This window comes from Grammomys surdaster, unplaced genomic scaffold, assembly GCF_004785775.1.
Source record: "Grammomys surdaster isolate TR1022 unplaced genomic scaffold, NIH_TR_1.0 174, whole genome shotgun sequence".
In the NCBI taxonomy this organism is placed as follows: Eukaryota; Metazoa; Chordata; class Mammalia; order Rodentia; family Muridae; genus Grammomys; species Grammomys surdaster.
The window spans coordinates 315,851-339,686 of NW_021604622.1; the positions used below are offsets into that span (position 1 = coordinate 315,851).

Below are 23,836 nucleotides of genomic sequence, written 5' to 3' on the forward strand. Positions count from 1 at the left end.
GGGGCAGGTCCAGCCCATTGTGGGTGCTGCCATCCCTGGGCTGGTGGTCCTGTGTTCCATAAGAAAGAAAGCTGAGCAAGTCAGGGGAAGCAAGCCATTAAACAACACTCCTCTATGATCTTTGCATGAGATCCTGCCCAGTTTGAATTCCTATCCTGACTTCCTTTGATAATGAACAGCAATATGGAAGTGTAAGCCGAATAAACCCTTTCCTCTCTAACTTGCTCTTTGGTCATGGTGTTTCGTCACAACAATAGAAACCCTAACTAAGACAATCCTCAAAATGAAGATACCACATACTTCGGACACAGGACTTCAAGGAAGTTAACTGGAACTGACCTGGAAGCTTCCTCTGAGGACTGGCTTTCATAGTATCTTGAGGTGCTATGTAAGGTGCCAAGGGAGGAAAGTAATTACTAGTTCTACTCAGCTTTGAAGCCTACAAACTCCCAAAATGGTTGGCCTGGCAAGGGAACCCCAATGGTGCAATAGTGACACTTATTTGGGAGTAACCCATAGCAGCTGTCTATCTGGAGTTAGGTCAAGGGTTGGAAACTGATGGATTCACATTTTCCCACATTCTTAGGACTGCTGTTCTTACTGACCTAGTGATGGCACTATGCTTGGCCAGCATTTAACATTTTTTGTAACCTTTATTTTTATTTTGTAAATGGGTGTTTTGCCTTCGTGTATGTCCATGCATCAGTCCCTACAGAGGCTAGAAGAGTACATTGGGTCCCCAGGACCTGGACTTAGAGACATTTGTGAGTTGCCACGTGGATGTTGGGGAACTTAACCTGGGTCCTCTGGAAGAACAATATTCTTAACAGCTAAGCCATCTCTCTAACCCGTGTATACGGTTTTTAAAAATAAGTTTTTGTTGCGAATTTCATACATGCCTATTATGTGTTTTGACCAAAAGCACCCCCCAGTTCCTCTATTCCAATTCCTTCCCTATCTGCTCCATTACTTTTTCCTCCCAACATCAACTCCATTATTAAATTCCGTGTAGTGCTGTGTGTATTTGCATGGGTGTAGGGGTAGGTACTAGAGAATAGGTGGTCATTCAGGCCACATCACTGAAGAAAACCGATGCTCTTGTCTCCAGCATTTGTTGGTTGCCAGTAGATCCCCAGCTAGGGGTATGGCGTTTTAAGCCCTTCCCCATCCATGTTGGAATTTGAGTTGGCTTGATCTTGTCCAGGTCTCATGCATGCAGTCCCAGCCACTGTGAGTTCATGTCTGCAACAGTCCTGTCGTGTCTAACAAATCTTAGTTTACTGTGGAGATCCACTACTTCTGCCCTACAGCCTTCCTGCACCTCTTCTCTATGTACTTCCTTCAAGTACTTTACCCTAAAGTGCACGGTATAAATAGCTTTGTTGATGCTATGTCCCTGAGCCTCGGGAAAGATGGCTGTATCATAGATGTCCCATTCAGTGTTGGTCACACTTCCATTCCATCCTCCCTCAAAGCTGAGCAGTTAAAGGGTTATGTATTGCTCATGATCCATTGCAAAAAGAATAGATTAAATAACAATAATAGGTTATGCTCTCCCCTAGGGCCTATGACCTAGCTAGACAGCCACAGGTTTTTGGCCTGGTTAACTGTACCAGGCATGAGTTTCATCTTGTGGAACAGCCTTCAAATCAAATCAGAAAAGAGATGATTATTCCCATAAAATTTATTATTATACCAGTGGGCTCATATTCTCAGTGTTATTGTTGCTTGCAGTGTTCACAGCTGGGTAAGACCATTGATTCCCTTTTCCTAGTTAGTGTACATAGCTCTTTTAGACACAATGAAAGCTAGCTAGGAGGAAAGAGGATTTCAGGTCAGTGTCAGCTTATTTTCTTAATGTCTTGTGACTCAAGTTTGTGGTATCTATAGCAATAGGACCTTGTCATCAAACTCTGGAGAGTGACCCAAAGCAATGGTAACAGCCTGTACAATTTTGGAGTGGAAGGCCTATTGGACCCCATTGGCCAATAACTTACTGATTGTATTTTATTTTAATTACAGTGGTTTTGACATCTATACATTTGTACTCAAAAGCATTTATTTTGCTTCTTTGTTGGTTCACATTTTTAATGTACAAGGTAATATTTTATGTATAACTTGATGGTGACTAGGTTTTTAAAGGAGTTAAAATAATGGAATGGGATATTTTCATTATGAAATTTATCTCAAAAGTGCAGGAAGGTCAGAGAAATGCTCTAAGTATACTGTATTCAGCTAACATGTATCCTACACGGCACAGTATGGTAGATACTGTGATTGAAGTATTTTCAACCATGGCAATAGCAAGTTAAGGAGTTATAGCCTAGTAGCAATGAAACTAACAACGGCAAGCATAGCATCAACAAAGCTATTTATACCATGCACTTTAGGGTAGAGTACTTGAAGTCATTTCTTAAAAATAACCCACAGAGGTACTTTTTATAAACTATTATTTTATATAAGGAAGAAATAGGGATAAAAAAAAAAAGGTTTCAAATAAACAATATCAGCCAGTTAAGCAGTGTCCACATCCACATACCCTTTCGTAGTTTTGTTTTGTTTTCTTCCACAGCTTCCGTTCTTAAGCAGAAGCAGAGGATTGTGGGTTTATTTTCTTGTACCTCATTACACTTTAGGCTTTTAACACTTTTATGTCATTTTTTTCCTTATCAGCAGAGCCACAGAGCTTTACATAACTGAGCTTTTCAGTTAACTAAATGCACCTCCAGGACCATGTTGATACTTTCATAAACACAAAATTAAAAGCTCATCTTGTAACTCTAACCTTTAAAAACACCAAAGAATTCCCAAACAAACAACAACAACAAAATCCAATATAATCAATCTCCTGAAAGCTGTGAAATGAAAGCTCCCTTATTTGGGAAGCTAGACTTTCTCCTCCTATAAACACTCCCCATAGTTACTAAAAGGATCAGTTGAGAAAAAGAACAATCAACAAGTCATCTTTAATCCTTCAGAGAGCTGAATTCACAGGACAAACCACTGTCCTCAAATGAGGAGACAAACAGCACTAGAATCCTGACCAGAGGCCTCCATGAAAACCACCCTTGGGATAGGAACAGCAAGTAGAATGTTGGAGGTTCATGACATCAAGTCAAGAGCTACATACATGGAATGCCCGTTCTTAAAAGAGTCCAGACACTTCTGCAGTTTGAACTATTAGATCCTTCCTTGTGCTTCTGTGAAGAAAGGGAAACGTAACTGTTGTAGTATATACCCATTGTATTCTGTTCCTAACCAGGCCTGCCCTCTCGTGACCTGTAAGGAGTGGGAAGAAGTGTAAACATCCTGTTTTAAGGCATTTCTGTCTCTGAAAGAGACATGTTCACCGTCTTAGACCATAGACCATAGCAATCTGAACATAGGAGTGACCTGAAAACTTGAAGTTAGTAGTTGGATGATGTCTTAGTTTGGATTTTTATTGCTGTGAAGAGACACCATGACCAAAGCAACTTGTGTAAAGGCAAACATTTAACTGGGGATGGCTTAGAGTTTCAGAGGTTTGGTTCATTATCATCATGGTGGGAAGCATGGCATCATGCATACAGGTGCTGGAGGAGCCAAGAGTTCTACTTTTTTGATCTGAAGTCAGCCAGAAGGAGAGTCATCTGCAAGCAGCTAAGGGGAAGCTCTCTTTGGCACTGGGCAGAGCCTCAGCATAGGAGCCTGAAAGCTTATCCTCACAGTAACTCACTTCCTCCAACAAGGCCACACCTCCTAATAGCACCACTTCTCATGGGCCAAGCATACTCAAATCACCACATAGGGTGTTCTAGGTAGTTTTATGTCAATTTATCATAGGCTAAGGTCATCTGAGAGGAATGAAACTCAATTAAGAAAATATTTTCATAAGATCAGATTGTAGGCAGACCTATAAGGTATTTTCTTAAGTAGTGGTTGAATGGGGATGGCCCAGCCCATTGTGGATGGCTCCACCCTTGGGCTGGTGGGCCTAGGTTCTATAAGAAAGCAGGTTGAGCATAAGATAGATGGTCATGATAGCCCCTGCTAGGATCAATAGCTCTTCTGGGTTTTGAGTTTGGGATACTAACCCTACAGTAGCCCTCTTCATGTTTTGTTCTTATTGCTATAGATGTTTGCATATAGTAGAAGTTAAGGTCTTTCACTGGGTATTTGACATAATTTCTCATGGCTCAAAGGTCCAAAGGCATTGGTATGGGGGGTAGAATAGAATTAATGTGGAAAATCTTACTGCCCGAAGCCAAGGAACCTTAGCGGAATTTTGTTAGTTCCTATTTGGAAATGTCTTTATTTTCTTTTCATAAAATTAAGACTTTTCGCTATATTCTTTCATCTCATATTGTTTTCCATCTTCACTGTTTTTCCTGGTGCTTTATGAGAAATCTTTTTTTTCATCACTCCCCTTCCAACCCCACCGCTATGGTGTGTGTGTTTTGGCAAAATATGTGTTACTACATTCTTATCTATAAAAGCAATACACACAGTGACATGTAAAAGTATAATTTTGAGCTCTTCTTGACAACATGAATATAATATTTTCAACATGTTTTTGATAATTTGGTAGGTAAAAATACCATCTTGTAGTTTTAACTTTGTGCCTTTGATGACAAGGGAAGGTAATTATTAATCACGTGCTTGCTTGCTCGTTTTCTATGTCTTTGTGAATTTACTCGGAGAGTACTACTATCTGGCTTGCTCTGGTGCAGCAGCCCCAGCCACGTCATGTCTGGAAGACAGTATTTCACAGCACTTTGTCCCATCCTCTGGTTCTGCTCTTTTTTTCGGTGATGTTCCCTGAATCTTCCTGGGAAAGAGGTTGATGTCAATATCCTGTCTACCACTGAGCATTCACCGTTGCTTATCCTCAGTGCATTGTCTGGTTAAGAGTCTCTGCATTAACTGCTGCCCACTGTCAAAAAGCTTCCCTGAGTAGCACTGAGAGCAGCACAATGTATGTGTATAAACATAAAGATTTAGAAGGAACTTTGGCAACAGGACCATCTGGGGAAACAATAAGTTCCTCTTAATAGTCCTGACCTTCCAAGACATGGGCTTTTGACTAGGTTTACTCAGTACCATGAATTTCCTCCTGTAGAGCATAGCTCAGTGAGAAAGCACCCCATCCTCCACTAACACACCACTCCACCTGCAATGGTTCTGCTACTATTGCCCGTTGGCAGGTCAGTACTTTGGTACTCAGGGTCCAGCCTAGGTAAAACCACTAATGTCTTTCCTGATAGCTTCCACATTACTTTACAGCACTGGGAGCTTTCTAGCTGGAGCCAAATGTTCTTGAGTCTCCCACTTTGATGAAGAATTATTTCAGAGGGAGAATGGTAAGGTTCAGGACTGTGGTTGGTACACATGCCCATGATACTTGGAGTTGTTTGAACTTAGTAGCATCCTGGAGAGTCTTCCTGTCTTACCTGCTTGATGCCCCAAAAAGGATGTGGCTGTCCACAGCTAGGGAGTAGACTGGAGGAGGAAGAGCATTGGGAGTCTACAGCATCTCCCAGTTACTGAAGTAACTATGGAGAAAGGTGGCTATGGCCAGCATCTGTTCCTACAGAGGCTGTTCCTAAATAAAATGCCAGTCAAGTGCGCTGTTGCTTGATTCCCTGTGTTGAGTCAGCTCTTGAAAACTCAGGGTTGCGATTTTTTATACAATCATCTGGCTGCAAATGAGAGTGGAGATTCTGCTCCCACAAAGAAAAGATGGGCCAGAGGGTATTATTTTTAACATGGCATGATGGTTTTTGTAATCTTTGCTTATTATATCTTCTGAAATGATTATTAAATAAGTACAGTGTGACTGACATACACCAAGGAGGCTCTTACAAAACCATCTTGCTGCAAAAAGGATACAAAGTCCATCTCCTCTTTTACTTAACTAACAACTTCTGGCCTACTTATCAGTTCAGCCCATGTTTGTGTTAAGAATTTAGCTTGGGATTTTAAAGTCACTCCCACTAAAAATAATACTGGCTTTCCTCACTCCTTTTAGAGACCTTGTCAGAAATGTTATTTTTTTTCCCACTTCAAATATAGGTCAACTCTACAAACACTGAAGTGATAATTAGGGATTATGCAAGATTGTTTAGTATTTTAAATTAATTGCTTTTTTTTTTTAAGAAAAAGGAGTTAATCTCCAGGGTGTCTTGTTATTGTTCATGAATATCTCTGAATGAAGAAAGCATTTCACAGTCATAGCGTTCATAAATGATTTTAGCATGTAATATATGAGAGGAAAGTCAGTAAGCATTTCTCATTGATCTTTTCGGTGCGAGTGGTTGTCTCTTGTAAGCTCATTTGCATCATTCTGGTAGTTTGTGCATGCTGCACTCAGTAGCCTGCTAAAATTAGAATGTATTCAAATAGACCAGTGGGCTGTTACTAGTCCTCCTGAAGAGTCCAGGTGCATAGTCAGAAATTGATAAGAGTAAGAGAAGTTAATTGCCACGATTTTAAAATTTTACTTCTTGGAGATAAGCCACAATAATCAAAAGAAACAGCTCCTGTGACATTAGCTAAGGTGAACTTGTGGATTTTCTCAAGGATGAAGAAAATCACTTTTTTTGTTGTTGTTGTTGTTGTTGTTGTTGAATTGAGCAGTTGTCACTTCTGATACTCCTCCAAAGTTGGGTTCATTGTTTCTCTTAATTAAACATTGCAAACCCTTTTTTCTGACCCCTCATGCATTCCCCAAATCTTTCCCAAGTAGCATCTTTTCACATTTTACGAATAGGTTCCAACTTTTTTGTACCCCATGCCTTTGCCCTGACAGCCTGGCTGCCTCGTCTGTCCGGTCTGTCCTCTTCACGGTGCCCTTTCCGTTCTCTCTGTGTGACTCTCCCCATCCTAACACTCTTTGCCATAGTACACTATGATTATCTATGTGTGTTTCTTCTCCATGAAAGTCTTGAGCACCTCCTCTGACCTCGTCATAACTTACCTTTGTATGGCCAGCAGGTGGCATGGTGTGCGGCACATAGTAGATGCTCATTAAGTGATGTTTGAAGCTCTGAGCCAGACATTGTACAATATAAGCACCGCTTCCCAAGCTAGGAAATGCTCTGCCCATTCTGCTTGATTGACATCCTTATCACGCCTCAGTGTAAGAAAGTAAAACTGTTTTTCTCAGTGCTTCTTTCTGGCGGCTTTATATTTGAGGCCATTGTCAGGTCCTGTGCTGAGATGCAATAATGTGCTCCCAGCTGTTCTGTAATTCCCTTCCTTACTACTGTGACCAGCTTCCTCTGACTTCTCCGAGATCATTATATCTTCAGGTGTGCTGTTTAATGCTGACTGGAAGCGATAGCGCGTTTCGTTTAGGAGACTTTTGATTATGCAGCTGAAGTAGAGCAAACCGTAAAGTTAGTTGACGAGATATGTAAAGGGCTAGAGATAGGTGGCACATAATCTGTCCTCGTGAGTCCAGCTGCCTTGCTAGGCAGGAGGAAATTGCTGTGCCAAGTACTGAGAGTGGGAGGGAGATAAATGGGGTGACACGGAATTAAAATCACGTGTTGCACTTAGCAGCGTGTGCCCAGGGATGGGGAACAGATTGATCCAGTGTGTCAGTGACCCAGAAGAATTCAAGAGATAATGTGCATCCTTTATGGACTTGTTTACAGAATGTTCAGGAAACAAGGCAAACTTATAACCTGGGAGGAGTGAAGCCATTATTAGGCATCGCTTATGTTTTAACCGTCACATTTTAGAGATTGACCTTCCATGGTTTCCATAAGGACATAGTCCTAATCACTTAAGGTAGGAATCTCAGTCAGGGGTTTGATGTCCGACTCCATAACTCATATTCTCTTTGCAACACTGTCTGGTGTGGTTTTTCCCCCTTAAATCCTAGAGGGCATTGAAATGCATAACATAAGGACCACAAAGAATAAGGAGAGAAGTTTCTCTTATAGTGTATTGACAACATTTACTTTGGTTGGTTGTTAGTTGTTTGGTTTTCAGGCTAGCCTGAGATACATCACATTGCTGAGGAGGGCCACAACCTCTGACTGTCTTTCAGTCTCGGCTTCTCAAGTGGTAGGATTGCATGTGGGTACCACCAAGCCGTGCTTACCTACATTAACCAGCCATACCTACTTTTCTTTAGTGGAGAAACCGGAGGGAGGAAAGAAAGAGAAATATTGTAATTAGATATTATAATCAAATTTTTTCTTTTTAAAGATAAGGCTTTAACTTAAATACCCCGTTGAGTTTCAGGGATGAGTTGCACATGTCGAGTACACAGAGTTAAGACTGTCTTGCTTTCTGTAGTGATGCTTGTATGTTGCTATTGCTTACTGTAAACATTCGGAACCAAGCAGCGATCTTTGGAAAAAGTCATTGTATGGCTCCTCTGCTGTATCAAAGGATAGGCAGTGTGATCTCAATGCTCAAGCGATAGTGAGGACGTGATGGGTGTGTATAGATTTCTCTGGTGCTGGATGCTACAGTTTTAGACACAGGGAGGGAAAAGGCCACTCTGTTCTGATGTTATTGACTTATGGCTACCTCACAGTAAGTCAGGAAAACCAAATGTAATATTTAAACTTTCTTCCTGAAATGACTGTACTTCACTTTCTTCCTGAAATGGGCTGTACTGCACTTGCTGCTACATAGAGACTGAAGAGTGGCGAACCCTAGAAGATGAAGGGAGGGCAAAGCTCTGCTTCACGGAGATCACTGAGTGACGTCATGTGCAGGGATCATGCCGTCAGTCACTCACAAACTGGACTCAGGCACTCTGTCAGACTTAGCAACTTCTCCTGTGTGCTCAGGTGTTAGCATTTCACCCAGTTCCACTGTGTAGCTGAACTGTTACTTTGTATTCTTATATTATATAAAACAAAAGCTCCAAGGATGATTAATAGCCTCAAATGGTAGGGGATGTCTTAGAGAATAACCACTCAAGGTTTTGGTTTTAGCTGTTAAAGTTTCATTTGGCAACATTGAAACTAGACTCTGTGGCTGGAAAACTCCTCAGGTTTTAATCATCCAGTTTCTGTAACTCGCCTCACTGAGAACTGTCCTTCTTTTCATTCTGTTGATTATACCACGTCCCTCTGACTTTCCTGGAGGTTATGATAATGGTGTAAATTCTTCTTACTATTATTGGCTAGTGTTTTGAATGAAAATGTTAGAACTATTTGATTCCTTTGGTTAGATGTACTCTTATTAAATATTTCTCCAGATTTGTTAAAGACTTAATAAGTTTTCACTTGGAAAAAGAAATGGCAAGTGGAAGCTGGACATTGGGAATGTGTTTACATCCTATGAAAGCACAAATTATGAATTATACATAGTAAAAACATGATTATTTTTTTGTCAGACAAGTTGTGAGCAGAATACCAGAATAGGCCACACTAGGCTGTTTGGACTTGTTATTAGCGAAGGTGAAGATGAAAAGTAATGTTTATAAGCTATGTTTACATTTAAAGAAAACAGTGATTCCAAGTTACAGAAGAAGCATAGGGAAGTTTCATGGTAATATTTCTACTTTGAGAGTCAACATGTTTTTTTGATTATGCCATAAGCCATAGCTTTAACAGACCAAATTATTTGAAGCAAAACTCTAAAAAGGGTTCCAACTGCTCCTCTCATTTTCATGCATAGTCCACATTCTAAACGACTCGTATGTGGGTGTCATAGTTAGGGTTTTACTGCTGTGAACAGATACCGTGACCAAGGCAACTCTTATAAGAACAACATTTAACTGGGGCTGGCTTACAGGTTCAGAGGTTCAGTCCTTCATCATCAAGGAGGGAGCATGGCAGCATCCAGGCAGGCATGATACAGGAGAAGCTGAGAGTTCTACATCTTCATCTGAAGCCTGCTAGCAGACTACTAGCTTTCAGGCAGCTAGGATGAGGATTTTATAGCTAGCACCCACAGAACCATACCTACTCCAACAGGCCACACCTTCTAATAGTGCCACTCCCTGGGGAGAGCATAATGAGAAGCAAGAGGCTGAAGGATGGCTTGCGAGTGGAGAGAAAGAATCCACACTTCTGGATGGGGATGTCCTTGTGGTCTTTATGCTTGTGGTTCACTAAGCTCTTCTCTTATGTTTTCAGCAAACCCTGCTATTATTCTAAGAATAAGAAACTCAAGCATCGTTTTGTGGCATTAGATTTAGTTTCTCCTGAACTTCATCTTTAGAGTTCCCAGCCTGCCTGACTTCCTAAACCAGTAGACACCATTCTTATTAGCTGTTCTTTCCGGCTCTGTATCATTCTCCATCTTGATAAACATACTCTATTTTTACTTTGCTTCAGATGGTAAGTAAAACAGTGTATATGTACCTAGAAAATCTACAGGATGACACCAGTTCATAGTAGGGCAACATCTGCAAGATAGCACCAGTTCATAGTAGGGCAACAAGAAGGTGGAGGTGGAGCATGTGTAGAGAATGATGCTAAAGAACAACTGTTTCTGAGCTATAAGCTGTTAAATAAAACTGCAAGCGATTGCCATTATAGCTAATAGTACACAGGATCTAAAAGAAAGTGCAGTTATCAGGCCAAGCACAAATATTATTGCTACAATATCCAGGTGCAATTTTTCTAGCCACCCCTTTCCACCTTAAGTTTTTGAAAAATCCCCCAAGAGACCACAAAGACATTTCCACCCAGAAGTGCAGATGCTTTCTCTCCACTCCGGGATGCTCAAAAATGCAGTAACATGCTGGCATGCATTTGCCCCTTCAGTGATAGCAGAGGCTCTCCAGAAACCACCACACGATTCTACACTGTAGCTCCTCTTTTAGAAGTCCACATTGAAACGAGGATCAAGGGACAGAGAGGTAAAGGCGCCGGCATGAGGTCAGACTGTACGGAAATATGCAGTAAGGGCACTCAAAGCCATTGTTTCTCTCCTTGTTTATTTTCATGATTGAGTTTGTTTACTGATAATTTTATATATGTATATGATGTATTCTAATCCCCCACTTCTCCCACTCCTGTCTCTTACCTCACTTCCATCAACCCCATCTCTGTTCCAGTCAGGTCCCTTCTCAGATTCATGACCTTTGTTTTGGCCAGTGACTCATTTAGTTTAACTGGGGCCATCTGCATTAGCAATCAGAGACAACAACAGCTTCCGATGTGTGCACAACAGTAGGCCTGTCTTAAGTCAGACATGTGGAAGAACTGCTCTAACGACTGAACTATTTGCTATCACTAAATTTCGGGTGAGAATCTGCTGCCTTTAGTTGTATACCTTCTGGTGCTCCATCCAAGTTCTAATGCAGAGTTCCAACCCAAGGAACCCATTTTAATTGCACCAAAAACCAACTTGGTTGTAAAAATAAAGTAAAAAAAAATCTGACTATCCAATTATGGTATCAAGATATGGGTTTGCTCTAGTGATATAATATTCTTGGTCACTTAAAAAAGTGGTTAGGTCCCCTACGTTTGGTTTTTCTTGCTCACAATTTCAGAAAGTATTTGGAGGCGTAAACCTGAGACTGTTTTCTTTAATAGAGGCAGGAGTCTGCCTGCTCAGAATTGTTGGTTGAGCCCAAATCCTTGCTTGCTCTTTTGTAGTAACTTGGAGCAACCTGACTTCACTTAAGACCTGGACAAAGATGTTTGTAGGACAGAACCAAAGTCTAGGAACCTTTCAAGCAGAAGTTTCTCTTCCATAGGAAAAGGTTAAAGGCCTAAAACTGTGTGTGTGTGTGTGTGTACCAGTTGCAGCTTTCATTTGATTGTTAAAGAAGTCCGTTCCCTCCTGAAAGTTAAACCAAAGAAAACCATTAGCACCACCATTCTAAGGATCTGTAAGGCCCTCAGATATTTGTGTTTTATCATTTTCTTCTTTTCCTCCTCCTCTTCCTCTCCCTCTTCTTCTCCCCTCACAACACCCCCCCCCACACACACACACACTCTCTCTGAATCTCTGAATCAGGGTTTCACTGTGTAGCCTTTCCAGATCTATAACTGGCTATGTAGCCCAGCCTGGACTTGAACTCACAGAGATTCACCTGCCTCTGTGTCCTCAGAGCTGAGAATAAAGGTGGGTGCTATCACACCCACTTTTACTTGTACATTTAAAACAATGATTTATGTATTTTTATGTGTATGGATATTTTGCTTGTGTGTTATGTTTGTGCGCCATGAGCATGGGGAGGTGGAAGAGAGTGTCAGATCACTTGGAACTGGAGTTATAGACACTAGGAGTTGTCAAGTAGGAATGGAACCCCAAGACCTCTGAAGGAGACCCTAGTCCACATACCTGCTCAGCATCTCTCCAGTGTTTCTGTCTTTGGAGTTGCCTGTTGCCAATTTTGGCATGACTGCATAAGGGGAGGTGTGACACAGTTCCTGCCCCTGGATTATCACCAAGCCATTGATCCCCATGAATCCCCGTGTACTGATCACTGCTGTTGGCCTAAAACTGTTTCTTCTATTTTACTTTCTATCTCTTCTTCTGGAGAATACACTTCCCTCGTTCCTTATCACTCCATAGGAAATGAAACAGATGCAGTTCTCAGGAATAAGGAACGGAGGTGGACATGAAGCTGTGGAGGACGAGGCATAGACCTTCTGCTTGGCCTGTAGGCCCATGGGAAAGGATCTAACCACTCAGGCCATGAGAGCCTACATGGTCCTTTGTAGAAATTGCTCATTGTTAGACTCAGCTTTGAACTTGGAATTATGAGGAGATACTTGTACCCTCTCGTCCACTGCCTGCTGCACTCATTAGCCATGGTGAACTTGGGGACATCAAAGATAGAGAGTTAAAGTGGTCTCAGGAAGAAAAGACATGGATAGGAAACGAAGGAATCTATAAAATACAAGCAAATGATAGATGAGTCGATCTTGTGGGAGAAAGGCTTGTGTAGGATCTAGAAACAAATAGTTAGAAGGAGAGTACATCAGGCCATGGAATCGCCAGCTAGCTGCTTTATGTGAATACATTTTAAAACTCTGTGAGAAATTGTTTTAACCTTTGTAGTCTGTCACCTTTCTGTTCTTACATGAAAGTAGTTACTCTAAAGACTGCAGTCTGCTGTACCGGGAAACCACAAGAGCCGCGCCCAGCTACCAGTGAAGAACAGGCTGTGTAAAACCTATAAGGACATGTGCTTTTGCTCTGTGTTTAGTTTCTGTTTTAAAGACGCAGGGGTTCGGACTCTTAATCCGCGACTCATAGAATTTATGTAAATTTAAGAATTTCTAAAATATTATTAAGTGATCAAAGTCTTGGTGTAGCTTTAGAAAATAAAAGACTGGGTTCAGGCTCTTTGATTGGGAGAAGGCAACAGAGTAGGAAGAAGGAAGAAAGGAGAAGAAGAATGATGAGAACCCTCAGAGCGAGAGTGAGAACGAGAGCGAGAGTGCGCTTGCACTGGAACTGACAGCTTGCATCCACTACTGACTCAAGTCATTATTGGAATAGCGTGGCTCGCCTCCCCCAACCCCTCATTATTCCCCCCCCAACCTTTGAGGCTGGACCTCGGCAGCTTGCGGTTTCTCTTCACACCAGAGTCGCTTCCCACCTCCTTCCTTGTTGAACCTGTTGGTTTAAAGTGAATGGATGAACCTGACTCACATTTCCCCACGGAATCTGTCAAACTCCTACGTGTACGGAACCACACAGTGTGTTCTTTCCTGGCTCTCCTACGAGCTAGTTGTTCACAGACCAGTAGAGTTTCCTTTGCGTGATGTGAACTGGAGGAAGATGGTATGTGGTGCAGTTGTACCTGTTTTTTCTTTATGCCTTACCCACCAACTGTTGAGCCATTGGCACAGGCTATTGTGGGCAGATCCTCATCCTGAAAAGGAGACAAGGAGTGTTCTTGCGTCATCTCTTCATCTGCTGACATCGTCACCATTTTTCCCTTGGAGGCAATCTGATGGCTGCATGTTCGAGCTTTTAAAGAATGCTGGGAAGTAACACCCTGAAGCCTAGAATTAGATCAGAAAATCAGTATTTCTTCTTAGGATTTGGCTGTTCCTCAAAAAATGTTAGCACTGTCTTTTCTTCCTATGGCAAAAATAGAGGCAAAAAGAAACTGAACTCTTCGGGGTTTCTTCTGTCTTCTGCCAAGACAGAGAATTTTGTCATTCCTAATGCAGCTGCAGCAACAGGAGCAGCAGCAGCAGCAGCAGCAGAACACATCCCTTCACCACCTTTGGCACTTTGGACAAGCACCATAGCATTTCAAATTATTTCTTTAATCTCCTCTTCTCCTTCTTCTTTTTCCTCTTCTTCCTCTTCTTTTTGTTTCTTTGTTTGTTTCAGACACGGTTTCTCTGTGTACTGGGACTCTCTTTGTAGACCAGGCTGGCCTAGAACTCATAGAGATCCACCTGCCTCTGCCTTCCGAGCATGTGCATCCATGCCCAGCAACATTCTTAAAGTGTCAGACATCTTGATGTGTCCCAGATTGGTCATGCATATCTATATTGTGAAGGTCATTTTAGAATGTGAGCATATACGGCTGCCCATGATGTACAAAACTCATCTCTTTACAGAAAAATTCTTTTTGTCATCAAGGTGAATGTCAGAGTGTGTCCTCCTGTCCTTCAGGGGCCCATTTGTCATTTGCAGTTCGTGACACTGGATCTGATTTCTCTTTTTCCCAGACTTTGAAGACTGGAGATAGACTTCCTCAATGAGCAGGGTATGTCTGTGGATTGACTCCCTGGTTCTTTACACATTCCAGTTTTCTGCTGCCATTTTCACCCAAGATGCCCATCATTTCTCCTTGGCCAAGTGGCATATCCTTATTGGTTCAGAGACCAGACTCACTGTTCCTGCCGCAAAGCCATACAGAGTCCATCAGCAGACAATCTTCCAAGGATCTGTATCTTTGCTGATGTCACTGTCTTATTTCTGAGGCAGTTTTCTTGCTTCTCTTTGAAGCTTACTACCCTTGTCTTTCATGGGTAAAGGGTTTGTTCAGCTTACATTTCCACATTGCTATTCATCACCAAGGGAAATCAGGACTGGAACTCAAGCAGGTCAGGAAGCAGAATCTGATGCAGAGGTCATGGAGGGATGTTACTTACTGGCTTGCTTCCCCTGCCTTGCTCAGCCTGTTTCCATATAGAACTTCAGCCCAGGGATGGCACCACCCATAGTGGGCCCTCCCACCCTTGATCACTAATTGAGAAAATGCCTTACAGCTTGATCTCATGGAGGCATTATCTCAAGGAAGGCTCCTTTCACTGTGATAACTCCAGCTTATGTCAGGTTGACACACAGAACCACCCAGTACATGGGGCTTTTAAGTCGAATGTCACCCTGTTTGTTTCTTATGCCCCTTTGCATTTTTCTGAAAGATAAATATTTTTCCACAGTTCCTCTTTTTCTGTGGGTGGGTGTAGCATCACCCACAGAACCTCTCCTTTAGACTTGGACCATTGCCATGGCAAAAGAAGGGTGTTCCTCCTAACCTTCTGTGAAAGTTGGGACTCTGGAAACAAGTGTGGTCGGGAGCCTTTCCTTGCTCCAGGCAGGACCCTGTCTTTACACCGATGCAGACTTCTGCAGTGTGCAGACCGTTATCACAAACAGCTCTCCGGTCAAGCTCAGGGTCAAGCTCATGTTTATGTATGTAACAAACTGAGGTTGTCATTTAAGAAAAAAAGTGTCGCCTCATAGCTCCCCTGTTCTATGTAAGATGTTTTCCATCCAATGCAGAAACATTGTCATCTGGGATAAATAGGTATCTTTCTTTGGACTTTAAAATAAAACTTTTCAGACTTATAAAGTAGGAAGGTGCAAGGCAGAGAGAGTAAACCTTTAAAAACCAAGTTCAGATCAATAGCGATTAGCATTTCTTAGCCTGTTTTCCCACTGATGACCAAAGGGAGACAAGTACTAATTAGAGAAGCCTCAAGTGTGGACTCCGAGCAGTACCAGATGGTGCTGTGTGAGAACTATTCACAGTGCCAGGGAGAAGGCTGGGCTGTTCGTAGCTGCCACTCTTGTGTGCTGAGCTTGTCCAAGGATGCCTACATATGCCCATCTTTTTCCTGGTCCTTTGATTTTGCTCTGGTAATGTCGCAGGTGTCTTCTGCCCTCTCTACTGAAGGCCTCTGTAAGATGCTCATTCATTGATTGTGGTCAGGTTTCCTTTCTTGCTTATGTTATAGCTTTATCACATTGCACTTTTAAATCACCCTGTTGGCTCGTTCCCTGATGTGTCTCAAGATCATACAAGACCATCTTCAGTTTTGTGCACAGATACCATAGAGATATTTCTCCCTCTTCTATTTTGTCCTTGAACTCCTCCTAGGTTGTCTGAAAACACATTTTCTCCTTTTGGTTTGTTTTTTAAATATTTGCTAGCAATTCCACTAGCCAACACCAAGAAAGCCTTGTTTGTTTGTACAGAAGTGCTTGGCACAGCCCTGTGTTGGAATTGTTTTGATAAATGTTACACATGCGTTTTCTACAATGCAGAAATTAGCACTACAAAGTGTGGAACTGATTATGTTTAACGGGGTTGTTGCTTTTTAAAATTTTAAACTAGGGCATGTTTATTCTATTTGTTGTGAAAGTTATGTTATAATTGCCCTTAGTAATGAAACTTTATCTTGATTTCCTAAGTTTTGAGGGAACTAATTGGTGGAACCAGAAAAGTCAATAATGTTTTTTTACTCTTGAGATTTCCAGTTTAAGTGAGTACTGCCACTACCATTCTGTTGTTTTCCTTGATCTTGCTAAAGAGTAAGTCCTGCAGACATACTAGGGATCTGCTATTGTTAATTCCAGCAGGAGATCTGAAGGCCTGACTGACTGGAGTAGCATTAAGTATGAAAAAGAATTCATGTTATTGTCATCAAGATAATAAAGGTTTCTGTAGTTTATTTCCTAAGGTTGTAATTGATTTTTACAGCTTTTCTATTTTCTTCTTACCATACTCTTTCAATTAGGTGCATATCTAATTGTGAAATCTCTCACATGTTTCATTTTTTATACTTTTTATATTTTATATTTATATTTTTCTATATTTTATATTTACTAGTTTGGCAAAACATTTATTTGTTATCTATTGGTGTCTTTTGGATGCTTAGCCTTTATGAGGATCTGTGGATGAGATTCAGTGACGGAATCTGTGTGTGTATGCCCTTGAATGCTTGGTCCATGGGGAGTGGCACTATTAGGAGGTGTGGTCTTATTGGAGTAGGCGTGTCCTTGTTGGAGGAAGTATGCCACTGTGGGTGCAGGCTTTGAGATTTCCTATGCTCAAGCTACACCTAAATGTGGCACCTAGTCTTCTACTGCCTCTGGGTCAAGATGTAGAACTCTCCTGGCTCCTCCAGCATCAGGTCTTCCTATATACTTCCATGCTTTCATCCCTGATGAAATGGACTAAAAAAAATCTCTGAAACTGCAAGCCAGTCCTAATTAAATATTTTCCTTTCTAAGAGTTGCCCTGGTCACGGTATCTCTTCACAGCGGTACAACCCTAAGTCAGTGTGCTTTGTGTTTGTGAGGCCATGGGCACCTACCCTGATCCTCAGATGTTTCTGCCTGTAGAAGGGAAACAAAAAGAACTTGTACAGAGCTATTGATATATGTCAGTAAGTGAAATGCTTACCTTGTAAGTGTGTGGACCTGAGCTTGGTTCCTACAACTTACATTTAACTCCCCCTGGTAAGAGGATGTTTGCCTCCTAGCCTTGGGAGAAAAAGACAAGCAGATTCCTGGATCTTGATGGGTAGCTAGCTTAGCTACCTTGTGGGTTCCAGGTCAGTGAGAAAGTGTTTCACAGAACAAAGTGGGCAGCACCTAAGGCGTGACACTGACTGGAGGTTGCCTCTGCAAACAGCCCCCTCCCATAGAAATAACCTGTATAGCTACTCAGAGAGAGGAATTCTTAGTATTTCTGCTTTTCATGGGTCTACACATACTAGTGCTGAAAAGCAATACTAATTATCCTGATCTAATCAATGCAATCGATCAATGCAAGTGTCCAAATAGCTGCCATGTTTTGTTATTAATAGTTTATAAAGGAAGAGAAAAGGAAAATGATGCAGTCACGTTGAAGCATATATATATATATATATATATATATATATATATATATATATTTGCCTCTTAAAAAATCTTTATTGTTATGAAGGAAATTGTGAGATGCTACTCAGTATTACAAAAGCGTAATAGTTGGTTCATTCTGTTGGGATACCTAATACTTATTTCTATCAGTTCTCTATAGCTAACCATTAATATTTCTGACTTTATATTGAATGCTGTGGTCAATATTTTTTGAATATTAAGCCTTTATATATATCCTCCGTATAGTAGAAACATTTTTTAAAGTCAAGAACTTCATTGAAGGCTTACATTGAAAACAACGTTAAGTGTGAATGAGCTTTAAAGTTACAGCCAGGCTGAGACACAGCCTCCATGCTTCATTTCTTAGGACCACTTCCAGCCCTTTTTAACCCAGTCCCCACCCACTCGGTAGAAAGAAAGTCAGGACAGGCACTGGAGAAATGGCTAAGTCAGTAGAGTGCCTGCTGTATAACATGAGGACCTGAGTTTGGATCTCCAGTTAACACATACAAATGTCAAGTTTGGCAGCAACATCTGCCATCCCTAGAGCTCAGTGGCCAGTCGGCCTCACCAAATTGATGAGTTAGAGGCTTAGGAAAGAATTTTGTATAAAAATAATAAGGGGCAGAAGAGATGGAGAAAGACTACCATTGTCCATTTCTGCTTCCACATACATGTGCACATATGTGCATGCACACCTGTATATATACATGCACATACCCTTACAAGCATGGATATAATCCCACATACATAGAGAAAGAGATGGAGGGAAAGGAGAGGGAACAGTAGGAAAGGCGGGATATATATATATATATATATGGAGAGAGAGAGAGAGAGAGAGAGAGAGAGAATGAGAATATATGAATAAATGGTGAATATACCATGGTTGATTCAGAAGGGAAGACACGTTTAGGGCAAGAAGCCGTCTTGTCATTCCTGTTGGAAGACATTTGGCCCACCAATCCCTGTCCCTCTTGCTCGTTCCCTAGGCCATCTCTCCACACTGACTCAACATAGATACCATGATTCCTCCCTGGTGTTTTAATTTTTTCCCAGATCTTTCTTATCAGAAACTATCCCCACTCAGTGCCCTGGTGTTCTTCATCTGCTTGTATGTAATAACTAATGATCTGAACTCTGTGTTCCTTCTCTGTGGCAGGAGCCTGGTGAGAGACAGGATAGCAACTTAGCATAGTGAGGACTTAACACCACAGACTTTAATATTTCAGATGGCAAGTTCAAAACAACTCTGCCTGTTTAAATAAAGCTGCTCATTTTAAGTAAGTGATTATTTGCTTTAGGCATTGTATTAGATTTCTGTCACTATATTGAAAGCTTTGGTAATCACCTCATGAAAAGAAAAAAATTATTTTGGGCTATGGCTTTGAGTTGTTCCTTCATGATCAGGCAGGCCCACAGCCTTTGGTCCTCTGGGGGCGGGGGATACTGGATAGCAGTAGTGGGGGATGTGGGATGGAACAGCCTGCTTACCTTAACGGTGGCCAGAGAGCAGAATGCATAGATGAGGGAGATATGGTCCCATAAAGGTGACCCTCCCCTCAGTGACCTGAAGGTGCCCCAACTCTTTGTAGATAGACCCCGAGAAGTATCCAAGAGTCAAGCAAAAGCACAGATGACGTCTATTAAGCTGATTTTGCATTTGTCATGTGACACCCTGAGCTTTCCACCCAGACACTTTTTTCTTGAAATAATGACTTTTAGTCTTCTTATGTATGAATAAATGCCTAGGCCAAAAGCTCTGTTCCCTGACTAGCTCAAACATCAATAATCCCGTTATTCAGTTCTAAGTTCTGCCATGTCGGTGGTTATGTGGTCCTCAGTTTTATCCGACCATCTTTCTCTGTTTCTGGTTGAATCTTTCTTCCCATGCCTGTCTCTTTCCCAGAATCCTCTCTGTCTGCAGATGTCCCACCTTCTAATCCTGCCTCAGCTCATGACCAATTAATTTTTTATTGACAGGTGCACAGTGCACAAGAGATTTTCTCTACAATCATGAGCAAGCTGATTTCTTTAACCAAAATTAGCTTTTACCAGAATTTAATGTTGAGATTAGTTTTTCTTGACTCCTTGTCATTCTTAGTTCATTTATGTTATTGTAAAAAAAAAAATGAATCCTAAAATAGCAGATGAACTTGGGAACATTTTATATTATTGCAAAATGTCACTGTGAATGACTCTGATTCAAATTAATTTGCCTATTTCTAGTTATTACTTAATAATTCCTTCTTGAAATTTCCATATTAAAATCAATTATCCATCTTTGAGTAAGATTATTTGGATGATTACAGTTCTGTCACGATGCTGGGGAGTGAACAACAGGAGTAATTAACGCTGGCTGTGAGCGGCATTTGCATCTGTATTGAAAAACCTCTGCAAGTGACCACACAGATGTTGTTACAGATTCTTTCTTTGATATGACAAGTTTCTCATTAATTTAAGGAGTGTGCTTTTGGACTTTGCGTTGATGAGCTGCAATTTGTGAAAGTCCAAGCAGCTGCTCTGATGCATTTGATGAATTTGTAACCAAAGTTCTCTCAGAAAAGGCTAAGTTTTGTCCGTTTATGTCCTGAATTTTGCATTCAGATAAATATATGGATTTTGAATTTTTTTCTCAGTTGTGGGTCAAAAAAGTCTGATATATGTTACATGCACTTATATAAATACATATGCTTATTGTTTATACCATATTCACAAGCCGGACATGAGTTTATATGTGTTTCACTTTCAGGAACATAAACATTTGTTTTAAACTTTCATTGTCTCACTTAACATTTTTTTTTTTTACTCTAGGTTGAAGAAATTGTAGACATTGGCTCCTTTGCCCCAGAAGATATCCACATTCCAAAGATTTATGTACACCGCCTTATAAAGGGAGAAAAATATGAGAAGAGAATCGAGGTAATTTACAGAGACTTATTGCCAGTCCATATAAATCTGGTTACCAGAGACACAAGTCTCTCAGTGTGTTCCATGTGACAGAAGGTTGGAGCTGAGCAGTCTCACTCTGGGTCTTAAGTAAGAGCTTCCGGTGAGTCCATTGGAAAGAAACTGACTGTGTATCTGCCCAGGGTAACAGTGTCTCCACGTCTTGTGATTTTTTGTAGGCCATAATATCTGCCAGGTTTCTATAATGGTTGCAATTTTTGATCCCAGAGTTTGGATAGCTGTCTTAGAGGGCAGAGATGAATAATCAACCTTGAGTGGCTTTACTTTTCTGGAGTCTTAATGCTTCCTCATAAATACCTGTCTTGAAATAGTTTTGTGCTTGTTTGGAATACAGGAAGAATATAATTTTTAACTAGCTTTGAGCTATGGGCCTGTGATGGGTATGAAGGTGTCCAGGGGTTGAATTTAGGAGGACTGGGGCTTTTCCACAATAGTCCAATTTTTTTAAGGATTAGGACCACAACAGGTGCATAGTGGGGTTATTATGAGTCAGAGTGAAAGACAATATGCCATCCCAGAGTGCTGCCCGGAGCCCTGAGAACTTAGGGAGGATATTTACAAACAGACCTGTCTGCTTTAAGGAGATTTAATAATGCAAACCATCCTCTGGCTGTATTCCTGCGACACCTACACAGCAAAGTCAGTCTGGTTGCTGCAGGTGGAAATAGGCAGTTGGGAGCAGTAACACGGTAAACACACTCTGACAGCCCTGGGAGACAGATGTCCAGGGCCTGTGGCTTTCCCCTTATCAGGCTCAGTTTCTGAACCCCTGGCACGAATTCAGCTGTTAAGTCTTAGGTAGAGTGGTGCTATAATCGGAATGACAAGGACAAGGGGTTGTTTGCTTCTCAGTGCAATCAGCTCTGTCTTCCTCTTTGAACAAGTCTAGCCTGCTCTATTTACTTCCTAAAGAAAGATTTCCATCATGACTCACCACTCATGACTTCCTAAAAATGCTCCCTTACATACTGTAGGACTTGCCTCCTACTGGTAATGAGTGTTATTCTTTTTCCCTTGTAAATTTTTATATTCAAGCAATGCTAAAATTGAAAGCAGATCTTAACCATGGATTCTTTGTTTCTGCCTACTTTAAAGCGTTTATCACTCCGAAAGGAAGAGGATGGAAAAGCCAAATCTGGTAAGCCTGGAGATGTCAGGGAGCGGATCATCAAGAGAGCAGCTCTCGAGTTTGAGGATGGCATGTATGGTATCCTTTATAGCCTGAGACCCGCCTGAGCCCCACCTGAGCTCCGCCTGAGGCCCATCCAACATACCATCCTTGGTTTTTCATGTTGGATGGGCTGTTAGGCCTCTGAACAATGATTCTTGTCCAGTTCACATTAACTTTAAAAGTAGTCAAAATTTACAGGGTGGAATGTGTAATCCAGACCTTTTTTTTTTATTATTTGTGATCTGCTTGCAACTAAAATACACTTAGTAACTGCTGAGTTTACATTGCATTCTTGCGGTTTGGCATTTAGCTAGAAGTTTTGAGAAGGAGCTATTATTAAAATGGAGGCTTCAAATCTTAGAATCTATTTTCTTGGTATTCTGACATTTGCTCCCTCAACGAGCCATAAAAAAAATCCAACTTCTTATTCTTAGCAAACCTCTCCTTCCTTTGGTAAAGATCCTATGAATACACTCTTTTATCTGATATTCTGTAAAAGTACTCAATGAATGATTCAGATTCTTGTTCCTGATACCTTTCATCTCTGGCAAAAGTCACCAGAGTGGACATGATTTAGTACAGCTAGCGCCTGAAGTTTTGGGTGCACTTAATAGCGAGATCGCTCGCCATTTCGCTAATTTTCAGTATACTAGAAAGTGAATTGTAATGCACAGTGTATGATGTGTCAAACAATACACATGGTGTATGACAAGACAAATATTTAGAGACTTTTGGCTCCAGTGAAGCTGTACTTACAGACCTAGGACAGACAGAACTAGAACCTGTCCATCTATGAGCTCCTGTTTCCCGTGAGTTGCAGATTTCTTCTGTCATCTTGACAGATGATTTTCTAGTCCTCCTGTCTGCACCTCTAAGCCTCTGTTTCTGTTGTACAGTTTGCACCTGTGCTGTGATCAGAATTCACTCGGGGGAAGAGAGTAGCATGTTAGCCGTCATCATCCAGTGTATGCATAGGCAAGGAGGGGGCCAGCCTGCTCTGAAGTGCACCCCCCTCTCTCTCCTGATGATGTCTCAGTCATACTGCAGCCATCAAAACAGTGACAGTTTGGTCTAATCAGAATTTTTTTCTTTAAACTTAAAAGTAATATTGGTTTTCTTTGTTTGTTTGTTTGTTCTGTTGGAATTTTAAACCATCTTTCTTCTTAGTGAGGGTTCTGTATAGTGGAAATAGTTTTTAAACAAAGGCCAAACCATGCTTAGTAATGTCAGTTGGAAATATATTCAAATCCGATTTGTTGCACACATTAATAAAAATAAAGTCTGACTTACATTATTACTGAACTGACCTTGGTTGTCTTCTGAAGTCATTCCTTTGATCTTTGTGATACAGCGTAATAATGTTTGTGAGAACATGGAGACTAATTAGAATTATTTTTGGAGAATTGTCCATGAGTATGCAGTCCTTGTAGAATTTACTCAGTTATTATATTCATGACAATTCCCTCTAAAGAAGACTCTTGTTCTGGTTTGGTATGTGCGAAGACTCAGAGTACTCTGCTTCTGCTGTGTTCCACCTTAACATCTTTCCTCCAGCTAACTTGGGTATAGGGATACCTCTTCTGGCCAGCAACTTCATCAGTCCCAACATGACTGTCCATCTTCAAAGTGAAAATGGAGTCTTGGGCTTGGTAAGTTGACAGTTAAACTTCT

The 23,836-nt window shown here is 41.2% G+C and overlaps 1 protein-coding gene across 1 annotated transcript in view; it reads left to right on the top strand.

Moving 5' to 3' along the window:
- Oxct1 (3-oxoacid CoA-transferase 1) overlaps window positions 1-23,836 on the top strand; it is a 120,632-nt gene that overhangs the window by 38,673 nt on the left and 58,123 nt on the right. Inside the window, exons 8-10 of the mRNA XM_028767552.1 lie at window positions 20,839-20,946; window positions 22,090-22,201; window positions 23,720-23,814. Of these exons, the coding sequence (XP_028623385.1) occupies window positions 20,839-20,946; window positions 22,090-22,201; window positions 23,720-23,814 (315 nt within the window). The remainder of the gene's footprint in view (window positions 1-20,838; window positions 20,947-22,089; window positions 22,202-23,719; window positions 23,815-23,836) is intronic.